Consider the following 23,327-nt stretch of genomic DNA (forward strand, 5'->3'; position numbering starts at 1 on the left):
AAATGCTGACCAAAACATTAACTTTTCATTGATGTTAACGTGACAACTCGCGTAAGAGTCTGTGTGTACTTCATGCAAACATTACACTATTTATCTTACGTCAACAAATAATTTAAAAATTAAAAAAAATCAAAAATAAAAAAAATTTATAAAAAGTTAAAAAAATTAGTATGAAGTACACGTGGGTTTTCATGTTTAAAAATTTAATGATTTAGTGAATATTTTCGTTAAAAATAGCAATTCAACTCTTTTTGAAAGGTTGATTATCAAAATTGACTCTTTTTAAACGGATTAGAGGCAAATTTAGCTAAAAAAAGAATTAGGGTCAAATAGATAAAATATATAAATATTAAGGGCAAAATTTATAATTGTTACTACCTAAAAACTAAATTATGAATCGGTTAAAATATGCCATAAGTCCCTATACTCTTCAAAAATTTGGAATTTAGTCCATATACTTCTCTTTTTAAGAATTTAGTCTCTCTACTTTTCATATTTTAAAACTTAGGGCCAACTATTAACCGTGTTAAAATTATTTTGTTAAATTCATGTTAATTACAATACCATTTTTTTTAGTTATATAGCTACTAAGTGAATATTTCATTTTAAAAATGTCATACCAATAAATTTAATAAAAAATTAACAATATTAACATTTGGAACTGAATTTTGAAATCTGAAAGTAGGACTAAATTCTTAGAAATAAAGCTAAAAGGACTAAATTCTTAATTTGTAAAGAGTACAGGGACCTATGACAGATTTTAACCATCTAAATATTACTTAAATGTAACTGAGGTCGAAGGATCAAATTAGAAAAATCTTGAAATCTCCATAGGAAAAAAGAAAAGTTTTGAAATCTGAAGGTATTTAATTTCAACTAGTAAAACCTTGTTCTAACTCCGCCTTCCCTCTCTGGTTCAAGGTCCGGTTTGGCCACAAAACAAAAACTGGACCCCCTTTCAACCAGAACCAAACACTCTTTAATCGGCGGCGGGGGTTTAGAAATCAAATCCAAAACCCTAAAAATCTTGAACAAACCCAAATCCAGAATTTTTCTTCAGATTTTCATGTCCCCTCATTAATCGGACCCGAAGATCGATAAACTAACACCCTAAACCAAAATGGGTCGACCCGAGCCCTGCGTTCTGTTTTCTCAGACTTTCGTTCACACTCACTTGGACGAATACGTCGACGAGGTATCTTGTTTTCTTGGTGTCGATTCTTTCTTTCCTTTTTGGCATTTTATGAAATGGGTTGGCAAGGAATAATTAAATGATATTTTTTTGTGGCAATCCAGGATTTTATTGGAATGTTTCGTTGGTTCTTGGTTTATTGATTGAATGGAGTATTGCATTTTCTTTTATAAGAATTTAATTTATGGGTTTCGGGTTGTGTTTTGTTTTTGATTTCTTGTTTTTCTCAGGTATTGTTTGCTGAACCAGTTGTTATAACTGCGTGTGAGTTCCTTGAACAGAATGCGTCCTCAGCTTCTCAAGCTGTGTCGCTTGTTGGGTATGTTAAGCTAGTAAGCTTCCTACAGTTTGTAGGGTTATTTTTCTCATGGGAACTGTTCATGTACATGATAATGTTGGTGTTATAATTTTGTTTTCTTCACATGATATTATTGAATTATGGTCATTAGAAGCTAGGGAAGTATGTATATAAGTGACATATCCGTCTCCTGAAATATATTGTATGTTGTTTTGTTGGTATGATGTAGTTCAGTAGTGGAGGTTTTAATTTGGCACTTATATTGTGTTTGGTTGGAGGGAAAGAACAGCAAAAGAATAGGAATGGTAAGCAGGGGTTAATTGGTGGGACTTGTTCCTCCTTTAGACGAGTCAAAATAAATTTAAGGAAAATGATTGCTGATTGATAAATTGATTTGAATTGTTTTAATATGTTGAGATGAGACTTCTCCTCTTTCTTTTCTTCCATTTATTGATTGCCAATTCTTTATTTTTCTGGCTTATCCAATTTCTCTCAAGAGTGGCAATGTTTTTCTCTCCCTTTCTTCGTTTCCTAGCAATCTTTCTTTCTTCTTGCCTTCCTATCAAATTGGTTTTGAAAAGTCGAACCCAATTCTGCCAAAATTCCTGATGAGCAAAAGCAAGAATGAATCTGGCATACCATTCATCTACTTCTCTCACTTCTCTTATGAACTTGATGGTGAAGATCATCTACCTTTTTCATTCTTAAAAGCAGCTTCTTTCTTAGTAAATGTTAGAACCAAATTCATCTAATTCACCTCAAGCAACAACAGCTTCTTAAACAGGTGAGGAAGTCGAAGTCTCTTGCATCTGCTTTATCATGGCCTAGATTGAGTGCTTTCAAACCCTTGCATCTTACCATGATTTTTTCATCCAGCTGAGCGAGGAATGTGGAGTTCTGAATTTGTTAATTGACAGATTCGAAATCTGAGACTTTGTTGATTATAAACAGTAATTGGTGCATCACAAATATGTTCTTTTGTATATGGTTTAATTAGTATGATACATTATTATATTAATAACAAATTTCAGCATGTGTTCCATTGTTAAGGTTAGGCGCAAGCTAGTAGAAAGGATATACATTATTTTAATTGATGCCATAAATTTGGCTATTGTGCTTCTCAGTTATTGGAATATTGAGGTTTCTGAAAACCTAATTTTCTATGCTGTAATTTATACAGGGCCACTTCACCCCCTTCATTTGCTTTGGAGGTGTTTGTTCAGAGTGAGGGAGAGACAAGATTTAGGCGCCTCTGTCAGCCTTTTCTATATTCTCATTCTTCATCAAATGTGCTTGAAGTTGAGGTGATTCTACCATTCCTATACCATTGGGATTTATTTGAATTCTATATTTGAACTTTTTCAGGTTATGTTGCCTCACTTTATGCATTGGTTTATGTAAGCCTGCACTTTTATCCATATATATGCATTTATGTACACCTATAGGTTGATTGCTGCATAATAAAATGTTTTAAAAAGAATGAATTAACAAAGTTTTTTGGGAATTTGCTAGCATTAGCAATTTGATTGATGTGATGTGCAATTAAAATGTTTGTTGAGGCTGCAGAAAACATTTTAACATCTTTAGCATAAGATAGCTCTGCTTATCTTCTCATCTCCCGTTTGTAGTTATCTCTCCTTTATTTAAAAGTATTTTATGCTTCCTATCTGTCCACCTGGTGTGTCTTTATTTTGGGAAAGCTATATGTGGACACCGAGTTTGTTTAAAATTGTACTGTGATCTTTTGCAGGCAGTTGTAACCAACCATCTAGTTGTAAGAGGTAGCTACCGGAGTTTAAGTTTGGTCATATATGGAAATACAGCAGAGGATTTGGGGCAGTTCAACATTGAATTTGATGATAGCTCTCTAACTAATCTTGTTAGCTCTGCTGACGGAAAGCTTGAAGACCTACCTCTTCCCTTATGCGCGTTTAATCGGACATTTGAGGAATCATTATCTTTAAATGTTTTATCTTTACCAGTAGTCACACTAGATTTGTCAGTAGAGGTTAAGCAATTACTGCAGCAAATGTTGAAAATTTTGGAATTGCCAAACCTTGGTCACGAAGTACATGAAGTTGTTCATACTCTAGCATTAGCAGCTGCTTCATTTGTAACCTTTGACTTAGATTCTAATGCAATCAATCAGAAGCATCTTACATCAGGAAGAAACAAAGATTTTAAGGAGTTGAACCATGGTATAAGTGAGGCCAAGAAAGAGCTGCTTGAGCTCTATGAGACTCTTCAACGTAAATCCATGAACGAGTCCTCTGAATCATTGACAGAATGTATCTTTATGGAGTCTGATGCTGATTTGGCTTCTTCCAAACAGTTGGTGGAAATGCTGTCACCATGTTTTCATTTCAATAGGAGCTCCTCTAGTTTTGGGCATGGCCAGCTACCAGAGGTGATTGAGATAGAGGCTGTTTTCCTTGTTATTTATATTATATTGCATTCCTTTTTGAATTTAAAGATATAAAATTACTTTGGTATGAAATTAATGCTTATCCATATTTCATATGCTAACTTCAATTTACAGAGTAATAATGTCATCTTGGGGTTGAATGTGGCTCTTTTCTTGTGCTCCGCTAAGGAGAGCTGCTTTCACTTTGTCAACTGTGGGGGAATGGATCAGCTTGCATATCTTTTTGATCACCAGATGCAGAACTCGATTACCATTACATTGTTGCTACTTGGAGTTATTGAGCAGGCTACTCGACATTCTGTTGGATGTGAGGGATTTCTTGGTTGGTGGCCTCGTGAGGATGAAAATATCCCTTCTGGCACTAGTGATGGTTACAGTTACTTGCTGAAGTTGTTGCTGCAAAAACCACGACATGATGTTGCTTCTCTAGCAACTTATATCCTTCATCGACTAAGATTTTATGAAGTTATTTCGAGATACGAGGTATGCTTATGAAGTTGGTCTTGCCTTTTTGCTTGGGCAATTGGTTTATATCCAAAATTGTCTTAAAATTCTTTGCTTGTAATTTTATTCTTTACCAGTCTGAAATCTTATCCATACTGGGTGGCCTTTCTGCTACTACTAAAGGGACAAATGTTGCTTCAAACAAGCTCAGAGGTGTTGGATCACTACTTAAAAAGCTTCTGGTCAGTTGTCAATCTTTCAACTGCGTTAATTTTCTTGTTGTTTTCGAAATATGTGCTGGCTGCTCTAAATGTAATTTTGTGATGTTTGTACTCAATGTTAATGCAGCATTTGGTAATTTCACATGGCCCAATTGAAGATCCATCTCCAGTGGCCCATGCAAGCAGATATTTTATTCTTGGTCAAACTGATGGATTAGTATCGCATAAAGCAACCAGTGGGTTGATTGCTTCTTCAAATTGTTGCTTCTCAGATTGGGAAATTGACTTGCATTTGCTGGCACTTCTCAAGGTAGGTTGCTCAGTTAGCTCTTATGAACTTTTTGAATGTTCCATATCCATGCTTGTTGCTTTTGCAAATTTGATTTTAGCTTATAGCAGATGATCTGTTCTGAGACTTGTTTATCCATCTTTTAGAAGTGTTATGATCTAAGGCGTAAATAAACTTTCACACGATCAGTATCATTGCATCATTATTTTATTTCTTTTAGGATGGATTTGGTAGGAAGATGATGAAATGGTTACTATAAGGTTAGAAAGTGGACGATTGTATCTCACCTTATGCTGGTTTTTGCAAGATGAAAAGTGGAATATGATAATTTTTATTGTATGCCATGTTTGTTGCTGAATGATTGAATTATACTGATAGAGAGAGAACACTAAAACTCAATTAAACTGACAAATTACTACACTCATGATCTACTGACCACAAAGGGCACTATCCCCTGGACTAGTAAAGACATTGTTGATGATGGACCAGTGACCTTAGCCATTGGCTTGGGAAGGGGGATAAACTTTGTCTACGATTTTCCATAAGAATCCCTCTTGGTATCCCTAACTTTTTTTTTCTTTTCTAGTTATTGTGATGTTATATGGAGCGTCTATTATTTTTTGTTTTGTAGGCGTAATGCAACTCTGCAAGAAATCTATTATTTTCCAAATATTTTTGGATGAGTTGGTTGGGTGTGATCAAATTATAGTGGTTCTATTATTTATCTCAATATTGTCTCTTTTGAAGCAGGATCGAGGATTTCTTCCTTTATCAGCTGCGCTGTTGTCAACTACTATTTTGCATTCTGAAGCTGCGGATGTTGTGGACACTTCTTTGGTGATTGTGTCATCCATTGGATCCATAATTCTCTCCCTACTGTTTTGTCGCTCAGGTTTTGTTAATGACTCTGCAACAAAGATAGCATTGTATCATTAAGTCAATTATGGTTGTGATTGATGCTGTATTACCTCTGTTTCAGGCTTAGTTTTTCTCCTACATCAGCCTGACCTTACTGCTACACTAATTCATGCCCTGAAGGGTGCTGATGCTATGAACAAGGAAGAGTGTGTTCCTCTTCGGTATGCTTCTGTTTTAATATCTAAAGGATTTACTTGCAGTCCACAGGAAGTTGGAATCATTGTTGAGACACATTTGAGGGTGGTTAGTTCCTTTTCTTGGTTGATATGAATATTGATAATCTCCTTGTAGAAATCAGAGTATTTGATACTAAATAGAACATAAATCAGAGTTTTTATATACAACCTATGACACTACTTTAGGAAACTCTAAGTTAGGAAAGATACTAAATAGGAGATATTATCCCTTAAAATAAGGGATTTTAATAAAAAAAATATCTACAAAATATTCCTAAAATATTTACAGAATATTCCTACACTCCCCCTCAAGCTGGAGAATATACATTGTATAATCCCAGCTTGAATAGGAATTTATTGAACACAGGTTTTGGCAAAGCCTTGGTAAGAATGTCTGCAATCTGTCCTTCTGAAGGAATGTAAGAAAGAGTGGCTGTCTTTTTGTTGACTTGATCAGCAATAAAATGCCTATCAATTTCAACATGCTTTGTTCGGTCATGTTGAACTGGGTTCTTGGCAATCTGAATGGCAGATTGATTATCACACAGAACTTCAAAGTGATCCTCCTGATTTGTGCCAAGTTCTTTTAGTAATTTAAGTAGCCAAATTCCTTCGCATATCCCCAAAGCTAGTGCTCTAAATTCAGCTTCAGCACTTCTTGAAACAACAGATTGTTTCTTACTTCTCGAAGTTGTAAGGTTACCCCAAACAAAAGTGCAGTACCCACTAGTGGATCTTCTTTCAGTGAGATCTCCAGCCCAACTAGAGTCTGTAAAAATCTTAACAGTTTTGTCTTGTGTCTTCTTAAACATTAAGCCGTGTCCTGGAGTTTTCTTCAAGTACTTGAGAATTCTATTTGCTGCTGCCATATGCTCTTCAGTAGGATTAGTCATGTGTTGACTTATCACATTTACGGGAAAAGCTATATCTGGCCTTGTCAAGGATAAGTAGATTAGTTTCCCAACTAACCTTTGAAATTTCTCTCTGTCTACTAAGGACTCATCTTCTTTATTGAATATCAAGTTTGCCTCCATTGGTGTATCAGCCGGCTTACAGCCAAGAAAACCAGTTTCTTTGAGTAAATCAAGTACATACTTTCTCTAGTTGATCACAAGTCCTTTTGATCTTGCCACCTCCATTCCTAGGAAATACCTTAGCTTTCCCAAGTCCTTGGTTTCGAATTCCCTGTTTAACAACTTCTTCAAATTGCTAATCTCTTCCTCATCATCTCCAGTAAGAATGATGTCATCCACATACACAATTAGGATAGCTTTCTTATTTGTAGAAGTTACCTTGATGAAAAGCGTATGATCGGCAAGGGACTGCTTGTAGCCATTTTGAAGAATGACTTTAGTGAACCTCTCGAACCAAGCTCTGGGTGATTGTTTTAACCCGTATAGAGACTTGTTGAGCTTGCAAACCTTGTTGTTACCTTCAATAGACTTTGAGCCAGGTGGCAATTGCATATAGACTTCTTCCTCAAGCTTGCCATTAAGAAATGCGTTTTTTACATCAAGTTGGTGTAATTTCCAATCGCAATTTACAGCCAAACTTAGGAGTACTCGAATAGTGTTAAGCTTTGCCACAGGTGCAAAAGTTTCTGTGAAGTTTATCCCATATGTTTGCGTGAAACCTCTGGCCACTAGTCTAGCTTTGTATCGTTGGATACTGCCATTGGAGTTATACTTTACAGCAAAGATCCATTTACAGCCGACAGCCTTTTTTCCTTGAGGAAGGTCTGTAATGGTCCAAGTAGCATTTTTCTCTAGTGCACAAATTTCCTCTTCAACAGCCCTTCTCCATTTTGGATCCTTTAGAGCTTCAGCTATGCTTGTGGGAACCTGTTCTTTATCCAAAGTTGCTGTAAATGCTTGAAAAGACGGCATCAATGAATTATAACCAGTAAATTTTTCAATAGGATGCTTGGTGCACTGTCTAACCCCTTTTCTAATAGCAATAGGAAAGTCATCTAGAGTAGTGGACTTACTGATTTCTTCTTCCATTTCGGCAGCTGGACCCAAATCCAATTCTCGGCAAGAATCAGATTGCAAAACAGTCTCAGGGATATGTCTTCTTTTTCTTGTGTAGACACGAAGCTATTTGGGTGATGGTGTTTTTTGAAGACTGTCAATTGGAGTAGGTGTATTTTCAGGAAGAGTGTTTAAAATGGGTGTAGGTGAATTAGTCATAGGTACTACAGGAGAATCAATGGGAGCATTCACAAGTGACAGATCTGCAGGTAATGGCGAACAAGATGGCAATTCTGAAGGTTGAGAATGAAGATTAGAAGGAGATACCTGTTGTGGCTGAAAATCACTCCATATTTCCCCCTGAATTTCAGCCTGAGTGAAATAGGAATCCTGCTCATAAAATGTTATATTCATAGTGGTGAAAAATCGTTTAGAAGGAGGATGATAGCATTTATAACCCTTCTTAAGTGAAAAATACCCAACCAATACACATTTTAAAGACTTAGGATCTAACTTGGACTTATTAGGAGCAATATTTTGGATAAAAACAGTGCAGCCAAAAATTTTAAGTGGCAGAATGGAGGAGATAGGCTTAAAATGAGGAAAGTGCTGCAAAAATATAGATTGAGGCGTTTGAAATTTTAAAACCTTACTAGGCATCCGGTTGATTAAATATGTGGCAGTTAATAAGGCTTCCCCCCACAAATATTTAGGAACATTAGTGGTAAATAGAAGAGAACGAGTAACTTCAAGAAGGTGCCTATTTTTTCTTTCGGCAACGCCGTTTTGCTGTGGGGTTCCAACACAAGAACTAATCTGAACTATGCCCTTTTCCTTAAAAAAATCACCTAAAGACCTAGCAAAAAATTCACTGCCATTATCAGATTTAAAGAGCTGGATTTTAGACCCAAATTGAGTGAGAACCATGTTATAAAATTGCACAAAAACACTAGCAGTTTCAGATTTATCTTTCAGCAAATAAGTCCAAGTTATCCTACTGTGATCATCAATAAAAGTGATAAACCAATTACAATTATCAGCATTCTTCACCCGAGAAGGGCCCCAAATATCACTATGGATCAAAGAAAAAGGGTAAGAAGGCTTGTATGTAGAAGGAAAATAAGATGATTTAGTATGTTTGGCAAGAGAGCAAACTTTGCAAGAAAAAGAATTAGGCCTTTTATTAATGAATAGAGCAGGAAACAATTTTGCAAGGTATTGGAAACTAGGATGGCCTAAACGAAAGTGCCATAACATAACAGTATCAACTTTTCCTAAAGCGGTAAATGACTTGGAGATCTCGATTTTAGGAGAGGTAGGGAGGATGTAGAGACCATTATGCAAGCTGGCCTTACCAATCATCTTCTTCGAGTTCAGTGCCTGCAAAGTACAATCACGATCATTAAAAATTACAGAGCAGTGCAAGTCTGTGGACAATTTACTAACAGAGATGAGATTGCACGCCAGATTTGGTACAAAGAGAACATTTTTAAGTGCAATCTGTTCATTGAGAATAACAGTGCCATGTCCCTCTATTTTGCACAAGGTACCATCAGCCGTTTTGACAGCTTTACCAAAGGTATGGAAAAAATTGTGAAACAATGCCTTGTTACCAGTCATATGATCCGTAGCACCAGAATCGAGGATCCAATTAGGAGTCAACTGGGAGGAGAAAAATGCAGTAAAAGAAAGGTTACCTTCTGGATCTTTTATGACCAGATTACCTTCACAAGACCCTTGAAACTTTCCAAATAGTTTTTGAAGTTCAGCAATCTGTTCTTTAGTGAAACTAGTGACAAAGGTGGCAACGACAAGGCTTGATTTATTATCTCGAGAGTGCTTGGACTTCCAGTCCTGAGGCTTACCATGAAGCTTCCAACACTTCTCCTTAGAGTGGCCGGGCTTTTTGCAATGATCACACCAAGGTCTCCCCCGTTTGGAAGAGGGAGATGATTGATGGGTCAGTAAGGCAGATCTTTCAGAAGTGGAATATGGTTCATCAGACAGCATCACACACCTTCGGCTTTCTTCCTTCTTGACCATAGAGAAAGCCTCTCGAAGGGAGGGAAGAGGAGAAATAGCCAGGACCCTGCTGCGAACCTCGTCCAGGTCCTTATTTAAGCCTTGGAGAAATTGAAAAAGTCTTCGTTGAGTAACAATTTGCTGATAAAGAGCAGCATCTCTTGGATCTACCCAATTATAATGTGCATACAAATCTAATTGTTGCCAAAGAGTAGTAAGGGTATTGTAGTAGAGAGTAACAGGCATGGTTCCTTGTTTAAGGGTGGCTGCTTGATCTTCAACATGATATAATTCAGCAATGTTATCCGTGCTAGAGTAGGTTTCGCGGACTGCACTCCAAATTTCAGCGGCTGTGGTGTAAAGAAGAAAGTTTTTGCTTATACTCGGGGTCATGGAATTAAGGAGCCAAGTCATAACCTGACCATTGTCACGCATCCACTTAGCAAAACCAGCATCAGTCACAGCAGGCTTCTTGATTTCACCAGTAACGTAGTCCAATCTTTCTCTGCCCAAGAGAAAAATCTTAACTGATTGGGACCATTCAAGAAAATTGTTGCCATTCAATTGATGGCAGGTGATAGTCAGACCAGACGAATCTGATGGAGCATCGGAACCAGAAAAATTTTCTGGATTTGAAGTAATCTCCGAAGTAGGAGAAGGAGTTTCGGACATGGTCTAGGTTGAAAAAGAAATCGTAACCTAAGCTGATACCATGTAGAAATCAGAGTATTTGATACTAAATAGAACATAAATCAGAGTTTTTATATACAACCTATGACACTACTTTAGGAAACTCTAAGTTAGGAAAGATATTAAATAGGAGATATGATCCCTTAAAATAAGGGATTTTAATAAAAAAAAAAATCTACAAAATATTCCTAAAATATTTACAGAATATTCCTACCTTTTTTTTTTTTTTGAATTTCACTAAAAATTTTGACTGAATATGAGTTATTTGTGGGTATCTTATTGTAGGTTAATGCCATAGATTGTTTGCTTTCAGCAACTCCACAGTCTGAAGAATTTTTATGGGTATTGTGGGAGCTTTGTGGTCTTGCTAGGTGAATTAGTTGATCTATTTCTTTTACCTTGGAATTGAACTACATGGGTGGTTCTGACTGAAACTTGTTTTTATGTTTGGCAGGTCTGATTGTGGACGCCAAGCTTTATTGGCCATGAGTTTTTTTTCGGAGGTATTGACAAATGTTCTGTATGGTTAATATTCTTTATGGCGTGCGGAGACTTGGCTTCTATTTGATAACTGACATATGTTCATGTCAATGCTATTATTTTCCCCCTTTTTTGTCAGGTGCTTTCAGTTTTGATTGAAGCTTTGCATTCTGTCAAGGAATCAGAGCCTGTCATCAAGAATAGTGGTACTGTTTATTTTGTGGTTAGGTTAAATTAGTTGAAAAGCTTCTTGTTTAATTGCATAATATAAATGGCCTCATATTTGCAACTTTCTGGATATGCAGGTGCTTCACCTCTTAATCTTGCAATTTTACACTCAGCTGCTGAGATTGTTGAAGTCATTGTTACTGATTCAACTGCAACGTCTCTTTCCTCTTGGATTGGACATGCTATGGAACTTCATAAAGCTTTACATTCTTCTTCCCCTGGGTCCAATAGGAAAGATGCTCCTACACGGCTATTGGAGTGGATTGATGCTGGTTTAGTTTATCATAAAAATGGGGCTGTTGGTCTTCTAAGATATGCTGCTGTTTTGGCTTCTGGAGGAGATGCTCACCTTACCTCAACCAACATTCTAGTTTCTGATTTAACAGATGTTGTTGATAATATTGTTGGAGAATCTTCTAATGCTTCTGACATTAATGTGATGGAGAATCTTGGAAGCATTATCTCTATGAAGTCCTTTGAGGGTGTTAACCTCCGTGACTCTTCTATAGCCCAGCTGACAACTGCATTTCGAATTTTGGCATTCATTTCAGAGAATCCAGTATGCAATTTTATACTATAATGTCTAATTTAAAACTAAATTGATTTGACATGTAATGTATAGTTTTTCATTGTAGACTGTTGCTGCTGCCTTATATGATGAAGGTGCCATCACAGTTATCTATGTGGTTCTTGTCAATTGTAGCTACATGCTTGAGAGGTCCTCAAACAGTTATGGTAAGTTGATATGTATTGTTGTTGACTGGGCTGCTAGTCTGATTTAATTGTACTGTATCTAGGGGTGAGCAATTTTTGGTTACAACTGAATTAGTCAAATTAACTGAAGCAATTTGGTTAAAATGTTTCTATTCAGTTAAATTCGGGGTTAGACTTGGTTAATTTGATTAATTTGGTTGCTTATGGTTTTGCCCCTTTTTAATAAGTTTTATGTTAACCAATTTGACATTTATACATTTACTTTTTCAATAAGCTATAACTCTTCAACGATAAAGCTCACTGTGTCATTTATATAGCTCAATAAACAGGCTCACCATGTTGTAAGAGCTACTGGTGCCACGCCTCAGTTAAATTCTAGCTAAACTAGTTCAAGAAAATGTGAACTTTAATGTAGGAATTTAGGCTTAAAGCTTTTGATTTGATTTTAGTTAATTTGGTTAACCAACCAAGTTAACTGATGCAATTCTGTTATTGGTTAATTCATAAAATTCAGTCAATAAAATATATAACTTTGGTTAATTTGGCTTTTAAAATTTTCTAACTGAATTAACTGATTTCTCACCGGTAATCGCAGCATATGTCTCTTAATTTATATGGTTAAAAGTTAATATGATCTCATTGGGATCTTATTCTGAATTCAATCAGCATTGAAACATTCATCATCTAATAATATGGTAAAGCTTTTGGTTAATGTTTTAACCATTCCCTTAGCTTTTTGGGCTTACTCGTTGTCTCAAACCTCTCTCTCTCTCTCTCTCTCTAAAGTGAACCTGAAGCTTTAAAGGATCTCAATAGGATCAAGCTTTATTGGGCTCTATTATAGCATGTTTTTTTTCTGTATTTTATCACCTGTGATTTGTATTATGTGAATTGCTTGTTAACCCTTTCAAAATTATGTTGTTTTATGCATGTTTACATTTCTGCAATGTCTGTCTTTAACAGATTATCTTGTTGACGAGGGTACTGAATGCAATTCTACATCTGATTTATTGCTGGAACGCAATCGTGAACAGTGCTTAGTTGATCTTTTGATTCCGTCACTTGTGTTGCTGATCACACTTTTGCAGAGATTACAGGTTTGTTGCTTGTTTGTCAGACTGTATCCTAATTAATCATCTTTTGGTTCAATATGGAAGATAACTTCCTGCAAAAAGCATCATGAAAAGTTTAGTGAATTAATGGTGAGATTGAAGATGCTATGTTCCCACCTTCTTTAGATCAGAATAGTTGCTAGTGGAGGAGGATTTAATTGGTTCTTTCATAAACTTCTGAAGAAGGTTGCTTCCTTTTTGCTGTTTTGAGCATTAATTCTTCCTCCTAATTTAGAAAAGTCTGAAGCATTAGTTGTGAAGTTCATTAGATACTGATGCCCCTAACATCAGACTCTTTTCACTCATTTAATAATTAATTGCATTTTTTAGTGTACTTAACCTTTTTTAATCCTTTACCATCTTCCAAATTTGAGAATTGAATTGTCTTGTCCTCTATGTATAGGAAGCTAAGGAACAGCACAAGAATACGAAACTGATGAATGCATTGTTACGATTGCATCGAGAAGTAAGGTAATTAATATTTCCCTATGGAAACTCTTGCATACCATGCTCATTTAGGGAGTTAATGGTGCTAAGCATATTGCTATCTTGCAGCCCAAAGCTTGCAGCTTGTGCAGCTGATTTATCTTCTCCCTATCCTGATTCTGCACTTGGTTTTGAAGCTGTCTGCCATCTTTCTGTGTCAGCTCTTGCTTATTGGCCAGTATATGGTTGGAGTCCTGGCCTCTTCCACACTATTCTTGCCAGTGTTCAAACTACTTCATCACTGGCCTTGGGTCCAAAAGAGACCTGCAGTTTACTTTGTCTTTTGGTATTTCAATTTTTTTTTTCTTTAATACTAATAGCACCCTGGTCTCCTTACTCATATCAAGAAATATTTACCTGGTTATGTTTTGTTGTTGCTTATATCGTATCTATGTTGGTAATTATTAAGGAAGTGTTTTTGACCAAGACTGCTTGTTGTTTACCTTTTTCTTTTGTTTTCTATATCCCAACCTGGAAAACAATGAATTCCAAATTCGGATACTGTGCTTACTTTGTTTGCTGCTTTTCTTAATAACACTTTTCTGTCATCAGGAATGGAAGACCCTTCTCTCAACTTAAGAAATGTTTTTGCTCCAATGGGCATTTCCTTAATTGCAGCATTAACTGGTTTCTTTTGCCTTTTGCATTGCAAGAATGATCTATTTCCTGAAGAAAGTATCTGGCATTGGAAGAATGGAATGCCCTTGTTGAGTGCCCTTAGGTCACTGGCTATAGGGACTTTACTGGGACCTCATAAGGAGAGACAGGTTGATTGGTATCTAGAGTGTGGTCACCTTGAGAAGTTGTTCAACCAATTGACACCACACCTCGACAGAATTGCACAGATTATCCAACATTATGCCATCTCCGTATGTGCTCTTTCATTGGCATGCTACTTTGGTTTTCTTATCATCTGAAATCTCTGATATTGCAGGAATGTAGAAATGGTTGGGGCAGGGTAGTTATTCTATTTTGATAAACTTGCTTTATATCATGTGCCTCTACTAATATATCCCTTTTAAGCAGGCATTGGTAGTCATACAAGACATGCTTCGAGTTTTTATAATTCGCATTGCTTGCCAAAAAGCTGAACAGGCTTCTAAACTTCTGCGGCCTATATTGTCATGGATACATGATCATACCTCTGACTTATCATCTTTATCTGACACAGAGGCTTACAAGGTGATAACTGCTAAGTTTTTTTTGCCCAAATTACCTTTTTTTTTTTCTGTGGTTGTTTAGACTGTTATACCAAATAATTTCCTTTTCCCTTGGCAGGTTTATAGATGCCTTGATTTTCTCACTAGCTTACTGGAGCATCCATATGCCAAGGTTTTACAATCTGTCTATGGATTTTTTTCTCCCCCCCCCTCTTGATTTGAAGTTTATTGTGCTCATGGTGCTTCCTATCTCAGGTGCTTTTGGTAGGCGAGGGTTTTCCTCAGATTCTAACAAGAGTGTTGGAGAGTTGTTTTGATGCTACGGATTCAGACGGGAGGCAGGCTTCAGATTGTAGGGATTTTGCTAAATATGGGTTTGCTTTGATTAGTTTGTGCATCCCAGTTTTTAAGTCTATCTCACTACTATGCAGTTCTCTAACGTTCCCCCAATATGATGAGAGACATGAAATGTGCGTTGATTACTTGTTTTGACATTCTCTGTTATTTCTATTATATATTTATAATTTATTTGAAATGCAGATTGGACATGATATTTACTGCTTAATGATGGTTTCACTTAAAATCATTGTTGTTACTAGGCACAAATTTGACAGTTTGAGCCCCAAAGATTGTTCGATATTTATAAATCAACTCTTGAAGTTTTGCCAGGTAATTGGAAGACTTGAAAACCTTTAGAGATAGACTACTGAATTCTGTTATTGAGACCTAGTCTAGGATCACAAGATAGCTAATCTTGTAATCGAAATGCGTTTTTTTCCCCACAGGTCCTACCAGTTGGAAAAGAATTAGTGTCTTGCCTGACAGCTTTTAGAGACATGGGTTCTTGCACAGAAGGGCGTAATGCTTTGCTGTCTGCTTTGCTATATAGCAGCAGTTCTACTCATGATGAACTTGAATCAGAGAGAGGAAATGAAAAGAATGTGAATTTTCATTTCCTTAATGAATCTGAATGGAGAAAGTCTCCCCCATTGTTATGTTGCTGGATAAAATTATTGAAATCCATTGATTCAAAAGATCATTTACCACCTTATACACTTGAAGCTGCTAATGTGTTGGCTTTAGGTACTTTGGGCTTTTGCATGGGTGGGAATAGGTAAGATACACACATCTATCACCGATTACTTTCATAATGTTGCCTGCATTACTTAACATAGACTAGAGGATAGTGGTTAATATTTTTTTGTTGCTAGGGCTTGTCATTTCATTGTTTTAGACCACCTTAAACTTGTTAACATAATCTTATGGCTTAAGTATGTTTTTAAGGAAGATGTGATGTGTTTGTTTTTAAGAGTAGTGGTTTCCCTTTTTTTCATAGGAAAGAGAGAACTCCAGCAAAAAATCTTGGTGATTAAAAGAGAAAGAGTTTTAGAAAAGTCAGCTCCAATTATGGAAGAAAATTGAGAATGATTCAAGCATGTTTCACTATTTTCTATAGAGAAAGGAATACACTGTATTCTTTCTCACAAAATGTTTGTACTGGGATTGGAGAAAAGAAACAGGACTTTTGGGAATCAAAACAGAAAAAGAAAGCTGAAATCTTTTTGAAACCCAAATGCAACCTAGCTTTTTATTTCTGTATTCTCAAAGGCTTTGTGATATGTTAAGCTTAGTTCATGTTTGATCCCATATAATGTCTGCATCTGCATGTTAGTTTATTTGCTACTCTGCTCATTGGAAGAGTATTAGTCACTAAATTATGGTGTGCTCTTGTATCAGTTGGAACATGAATTCTGTTGTAGCATTGAAATTCCTCTTTGGGCTTCCTGATGATACGACTGGGATAGGTGGCTTCCCAGAAGACAACATAAAATATATTCAGGAATTTTCTACCCTGTTAAGTTCAAGGATTCATAATGATGAGGACTATCAAACTTCATCCGATATTCATATCTCCATGCATCAGGTATAACTAAGTATGATTGCATCTTTCGTTTCCCTGACTTGTTTTTAAAACTTAAACTTATCTCTGATGCACAGGTTTCAGAGTCTGTGAAGTCATTGTTGTTACTCTTCCAAAACTTGACTGCTGCTGTTGAGGTGGATGATGCTATTCTCTATGGAAGTCTTTCTTTTCCACAAAACAATGTTCAAGTTCCTTCTGGAATTCAGCACTTTGGACAAGGGCTTGACGGAAAGGCAGATGACAGCCTTTACTCGGGAGGATTTGAAGACAGGTTTTCATGGGAATTGCCTGAAACATTACCTGGTAGATTGTTACAGACAGCTCTTCCTACAAGAAGGAAACTGCAAGCAGCTGACAGCGCAAATAGGAGTGCCAGAGGAGACAACTCTGTGGCTGAGATAACAAATCCAACTGCATTTCAACGGGGATTGGGTCCATCTACAGCCTCTTCTGGTACTACTCGAAGGGATAGCTTTCGACAGCGGAAACCAAATACGAGCAGGCCTCCATCAATGCATGTGGATGATTATGTTGCACGAGAAAGGAGTGTTGATGGTGTTTCTAATTCTAATGTAATAGCTGTTCCGCGAGTAGGATCTTCTGGGGGTAGACCTCCTTCAATTCATGTCGATGAATTTATGGCTAGACAGAGGGAGCGTCAAAATCCTGCTGCATCAGGGACTGAGACTGCTGCACAATCTAAGAATGCAGCTCCTATAAATGGCCCAGATAATGAAAAAGTAAACAAGTCTAAGCAGCTGAAGTCTGATCTCGATGACGATCTTCAAGGAATTGATATAGTGTTTGATGGTGAGGAATCTGAAACAGATGATAAGTTGCCGTTTCCGCAGCCTGATGATAATCTGCAGCAGCCTGCTCCTGTAATTTTTGAGCAAAGTTCTCCGCAGTCTGTTGTTGAAGAGACTGAAAGTGATGTTAATGGAAGTAGTCAATTTTCTCACATGGCTACACCTTTAGCATCTAATGCTGATGAGAATGCCCAAAGTGAGTTTTCTTCAAGAATGTCAGTTTCACGTCCTGAAATGTCTTTAACTCGAGAACCTAGTGTTTCTTCAGATAAGAAATTTTTTGAGCAATCTGACGACTCAAAGAATGCTGTTTCAATTAAGAACTCTGGTGGGTTTGATTCTGCATCTGGGACAAATAGTTCAGGATTCTCTGCCCCTATTTATAGTAATACACCTGCAACATCAGTGCAGTTGCCACTGGATTCAAGAATAACTCCACAAAACTTCTATCCAAAGAGCAGTGCACAGTATGCTGGTAACATTCCTGTGGCAGCTGGATCTCGAGGAATGTATGAGCAGAAAGTTCTGCCAAATCAACCACCTTTACCCCCAATGCCTCCCCCACCAACAATTTTGCCAGTAAGTTCTCTTATTAGTTGTCCTCGTTTATTAGTTTTATGCTTGACATAGGCCTCACAACTGACAGCCTTTCTAAATAAGATTTTTGTTTTTCACTGCTTTAGCTTGATAGTTTACTTACACTTTCTAAATGTTCACTTTTCTTTGCTGCAGGTCCAATCCGATTATTTATCTTCGGTTAGTGGCAGTCCTTCCCTGTTGCAATCTTCCATTCCCGTGTCAGATTCCAAGTTTATGAGAACTTCTATGCCTTCGCCTAGTGGAACTACTAGGCCTCCACCATCCCTTCCTTCAACACCGCCTCCATTTGCATCTAGCCCATATAATTTAGCTTCCTTAAATACTTCTGCTTCCCAACCAGCACTGTACAATCAGTCTGTTATGGGTAAAACCGAACTTCCTCAGGGTTCTATTGGACCTACTATTGATGCTCGTCTTCCTACTTCAGCTGCTGGCTTGGCTTCATATCCACCTCCACCATTGATGCAATCTTTAGTTTTTAATAGGCCTCCTTCGATCCCTGTTACACCTTATGGAACCTCTCCTGCACTGCATCAGGGTGAGAACCACCCTCCTAGCATCTTGCAAAACCCCTCAATACCTCAGTCTTCTATGCAAACAATCCATTCTCTTAATCAGCTGCAGAAGCTTCAACGTCCATTGCAGCCAACTCAACATCTTAGGCCATCCATGCAATCATCACAGCAGTTGGAGCAAGTTGTGTCTTCGCAAACCCCGGTTCAGATGCAAATACAGTCATTACCGATGATGCATCAAGCTCATATCTCTCCTGTTAATCCTTATTATCTGCCCCAACAGCCTGAATTTTCAGCAGCGCAACAACAGATGCAAGTTGAGCTTGCTCAACAACAAGCACCACCACAAACTGGTGGTACGTCACAGCAACAAGATTCTGGAATGTCCTTACATGAGTACTTCCAGTCTCCAGAAGCTATTCAGGTAAGTCTTGTGCATGTCTAACCTCATGAAGAGGGAATGCCATCTGCTTGACATCTTCTGTATCATAATTTTATCTTTACTTTTCCTAAATGCAGTCTTTGTTGAGAGATCGAGAGAAACTTTGCCAGCTATTGGAGCAGCATCCGAAGTTAATGCAGATGCTTCAGGTTCAGTTTCTACATTAATTCTTGTTTGTCTCAAGGAGATTTAATTATGTAGTAGTAACATCTCCGATCAACAAAGTTTTTAACTTCTAAATTGCTCTGCTGAGGAGCTTTTCAACTTGTTCTATATTATATGGCTTGTATACATATATGTGCATCAAACATTGATGCATATATACATTACTCTGATTTTATGTTACTCGGACTTGGGTTTGTGTTAGATATGGGTATGCGACTGTCACCAGTATGTTTAAATTTTTTAAAGCATTTTCATATAGTTGGAGTATTCTTAAAGTTTCATGTCCCTCTAACTCTGAATATGTTGGACATGAGTACTTCTAGGAAAAAATAAGGAGTTGGGAGTAACATAGTTATGATATGCTTAAATATTGCTTGCTATTATATTCTAAACATGGTTGCTTCTCATGTTCTCTAACAGGAAAAGTTGGGTCAGCTGTAGCAAAAGATGATAATGGGATTGTACGGGTGCTTTATTCTATTTTCTGTAGCATATTTCAGACATGTAATCATTGATCCAAGACTCTGAAGTACAATTCTTGAGCCTCGGTCCTAGGTCACCATGTTTCAAGCTTCAAATGCAGTTGCCTGATTAAGCCTGTTGCACTAAATTTTGTATCAGTTTGGACCATATGTACATTATATTCCATTTACTATTACAACTTGCATTTTTTTTTCATTGTTTTATATTCTATTTCACGTGTAGGGGAAAATTTTCCTTCCCTGGTTAGTTCCCTTGTATGATAAGCCGATGTTGATATGACAACTCCAACTCTGTATATATGCTTTATTGTCTGTTCTATCAAGTAGCAATGGTTTTGGCCAAAAAAAGAAACAAACTCTGCCATGGGTTGACGAGATTCTGGAGTTGCTAAAAGTTGTCTGGGGTTTGAATGCGATATTAGACGTCAACTTTTGACTTGAATCAACACTTTTTTTTTTGCCAGGGTTAGGGTTTGTTTAGAATTGCATCTCAAAGTAGCAATTCATGCTGAACCATGTTTTTTTATTCATAAGCATTTTAAACAATCCACTTTTCAAGTAAAATCAAATTTTCAAATTGGGATTTAAACTAATCAATTATGCATAAACGTCAGCTTTTGAATTTTTCAAAACCCCACATTTAGGCTGCAGGATTTTTGTTTTTCCTGAAATCCCTCATTTCCCGGTTTAGGCTTTTTTTTTTTTGATGGGCAGTGAGATTTTCCTCTCTTAGGTTTAATTTTTTTTTGGATTAGTAAGATTTGTTTTAGTGAGATTAAAAATGATGGTGGTGTATGAGATTGACTTCAGCGAGATGAAAAATAACGGTGGTGGTGAAATTAGTTATTGTAGCAGTGAGAGTGAATATGGTAGCAATGAGAGTGGATATGGTAGCAATGAGATTAAAAATAACATTTTGTTTAGATTAAAATGTAGTTGTAGCGGTGAAGTGAAAATAGAAAAAGGCTATTAAAAATATTAATATGAAATTTTGATATGGTGATGAATTATTTTTACATATATGTTTAAAATTTTCAAAAATTATATTCTATTATTTTATATTCATAATAAATATTATTTTCAACAAAAATAACAATATAGATTTGTCATAATTATAATAAATGTAAACATATAAAAAACACAAATAACATAATATATAACAAAAATATAATACATTATAAAAACAAAAACATAATATATATTATGTAGTGCATAAATCATAAACATATGCATAGAAAGGGCACCGTTAGAGACTACACCTCAGGGGATTTGCTTAAGTATGCTGTAGTGAAGTCTTAGGCTTCAAGTTCATGTAATTAATTATTCATGCTTGCTAAGGAGAATTGTACATAAGAAGTGTAGAACTGGTAGAAAGTTAAATTGTAGTTCTGTTTTGAAACCTGTTGTGAATAAAAGACATCATATTTAATTGGTAAATTCGAATTAATCATGGTGTACTTTAAGTTGTGAATAGAATAAGCTAGATTTTTAATTAAGCAACTCAGATTATTTAGAAACACTTGGTACCTGGACTCGGTGATCGAGTCGAGTAATGGGTGTTACAACTTACTATGTCATGATTCATAACATGTGAAACATGTATGTTTTGGAATATTGATTACTCTATTTGTAGCACCCCAAATTCAAACGGGGATGGTCCGACCCAAATTCGAAACGTCACATTAGTCACTTACGTGACTACATCATACACCCCCATTCACATCACAACACTTTCACACATAATTAGCAATTAAATCGTTCAGGATAATCATACAAATCCTATAAATCACTCTTATCTAACAAATTATTCAAAAGTCATTCAAGGGCAAAATCATTATTTTGCATTCATCATACGAATTACTCATAAATAACAATTTTAAAAATAAATTTCAAATCTATAGTTATGATAAAAACAATATTCAAAGAATCAATTTAAACCAATTAGTAATCCTCGATTAATTTAAAAAAATAAAGGTTTTAAGGACCAAATCGTAAAAACAACAACAAATTGTATGAAGTAACCATTTTACAAAATTGTAAGCAGCACCACAAAATTAACCATCAAAACCTCATTCATGAAAATTTTCAAAGGATTTTATTGCTTTTTGGACTCCAATTTCATTTCCTAAAACTTGGGACTAGATTGCAAAGGAAGCAAAACAAGGCATATGCACTCGGTGTGCCACGTCGTGACGACACGATTGTCACGTCGCGATGTAATTTGGAAAAGGACCCTTGTCACGACGACACAACTTTGGGTGTCGCAATATTCATCCCTCATCGCAACGTCGTTCAAATGTTGTTGCGACGTCATATGCAATTTCTACAGAAACAACCCAGCAACCTACATTTATCATTTTGACTCATTACCAAACATACAATTTCGTTCATTTAGGCCTATTTCTCTATTCTAACATGTCATATTGCAAGCATACATAATTCAAAACATGCTCTAATACATTTTAATACACCTTAGCAAAATTTGACACTCTAAGTAATTTGTTATGCTAGCATACAAGTCCTTAACTTCACACTCAATCAGACAACATACCATAACAACAATTCATGCTTTCCTAAAGATCCTAAATGCTTATTTTAGACCTATTTGGTCATTTAAAACATACCAAAACTTCTAGGATACTGTTAAACCATTTTTGTCACATATTTGTCCAAGATTCATGCAAACCTTTAACACAAAACTTCAATCAGCAATCATGCATCATCAAAATCATCATTCACAAGCAATCAAAAGATCACAACCCAAGTTTAAAGTTCTTCACAACATTCCTTAAAGCCCATTTTATAGTACCAACATTGAAATAGTATAGTCCCATAAAAACTATCTACATTGCCTTTGTTTAGGAGTTTAAAAACCTCAACACATACTCAACCAAATAGCCTTGAATGGATCACTTTGCTTGCCACTTCCTTCTTCTCGATTGAGCTATCTCTCTGCAAAATATTTAAACACGAGTGTGAGCTTTACAAAGCTTAGTGAGTGCTCAAGGAGGCCACAATAAAACACAATATTTGAGGTTAAAGGAAAGCATACTATGGCAATCAATTATTGCACTTTTAAGCATAATTGAATCAATTCACAATTGATATTTTGGCTGCTAGTGATTCAAAAAACATATATGCAAACATATCTCATAGGATAAACGGATCTTTAACACATCAATGACTCAAAGAGTCTAACATTTCCCATATAAGTGTAGCATAAGCTATCACTCTCCAACATATTAACATGTCCCATTGAATGGAGTAAAAGCTCAACTTTCCCTTTTCTCTCCAACATATCATGGGGCCTCAATGCCTATATACAAAACACGTGTGAGTACTCAAATCCTATGACATGCCAACTATATCCAATGATATCAAGAGATCACAAGGCCAACATATCCATTTAAACACAATTATTTATTGTTTTATGCAAATGTCCACATTCACAACACTATCACATCACATGTATTGCACTTTCAAGTGCCAACACAATGCTCTTTAAGCCACAAACACTATAATCTCATATGTTTGCATAAAACCAACAAATCATAAGTCATATACT

At 36.3% G+C, this 23,327-nt stretch overlaps 1 protein-coding gene across 1 annotated transcript; it reads left to right on the plus strand.

Annotated features, from left to right (window-relative positions):
* Positions 1-810: 810 nt before the first annotated feature.
* LOC107899405 (protein virilizer homolog) lies at positions 811-20,045 on the plus strand. The gene is made up of 28 exons (XM_016825109.2): positions 811-1,195; positions 1,423-1,511; positions 2,671-2,794; positions 3,241-3,897; positions 4,030-4,398; positions 4,497-4,601; positions 4,708-4,890; positions 5,620-5,761; positions 5,849-6,030; positions 10,931-11,016; positions 11,100-11,148; positions 11,265-11,331; positions 11,431-11,912; positions 11,989-12,088; positions 13,031-13,164; positions 13,583-13,650; positions 13,735-13,951; positions 14,319-14,534; positions 14,692-14,847; positions 14,944-14,997; positions 15,081-15,295; positions 15,425-15,494; positions 15,611-15,939; positions 16,563-16,749; positions 16,824-18,137; positions 18,291-19,097; positions 19,193-19,264; positions 19,701-20,045. Exons 1-28 carry the CDS (start codon positions 1,121-1,123, stop codon positions 19,719-19,721), a joined length of 6,570 nt encoding a protein of 2,189 aa, XP_016680598.1. The 5' UTR covers positions 811-1,120; the 3' UTR covers positions 19,722-20,045.
* The last annotated feature ends 3,282 nt before the right edge of the window (positions 20,046-23,327 follow it).

This window comes from Gossypium hirsutum, chromosome D04 (assembly GCF_007990345.1).
Source record: "Gossypium hirsutum isolate 1008001.06 chromosome D04, Gossypium_hirsutum_v2.1, whole genome shotgun sequence".
In the NCBI taxonomy this organism is placed as follows: Eukaryota; Viridiplantae; Streptophyta; class Magnoliopsida; order Malvales; family Malvaceae; genus Gossypium; species Gossypium hirsutum.

Bases quoted from the DNA above. Each gene is read 5' to 3' on its own strand.
- LOC107899405 (XM_016825109.2), top strand. From the start codon at position 1,121: ATGGGTCGACCCGAGCCCTGCGTTCTGTTTTCTCAGACTTTCGTTCAC. The intron at 14,998-15,080 runs GTTTTACAATCT...TTCCTATCTCAG, and splicing joins TGGAGCATCCATATGCCAAG to GTGCTTTTGGTAGGCGAGGG. The intron at 18,138-18,290 runs GTAAGTTCTCTT...TCTTTGCTGCAG, and splicing joins CCCCACCAACAATTTTGCCA to GTCCAATCCGATTATTTATC.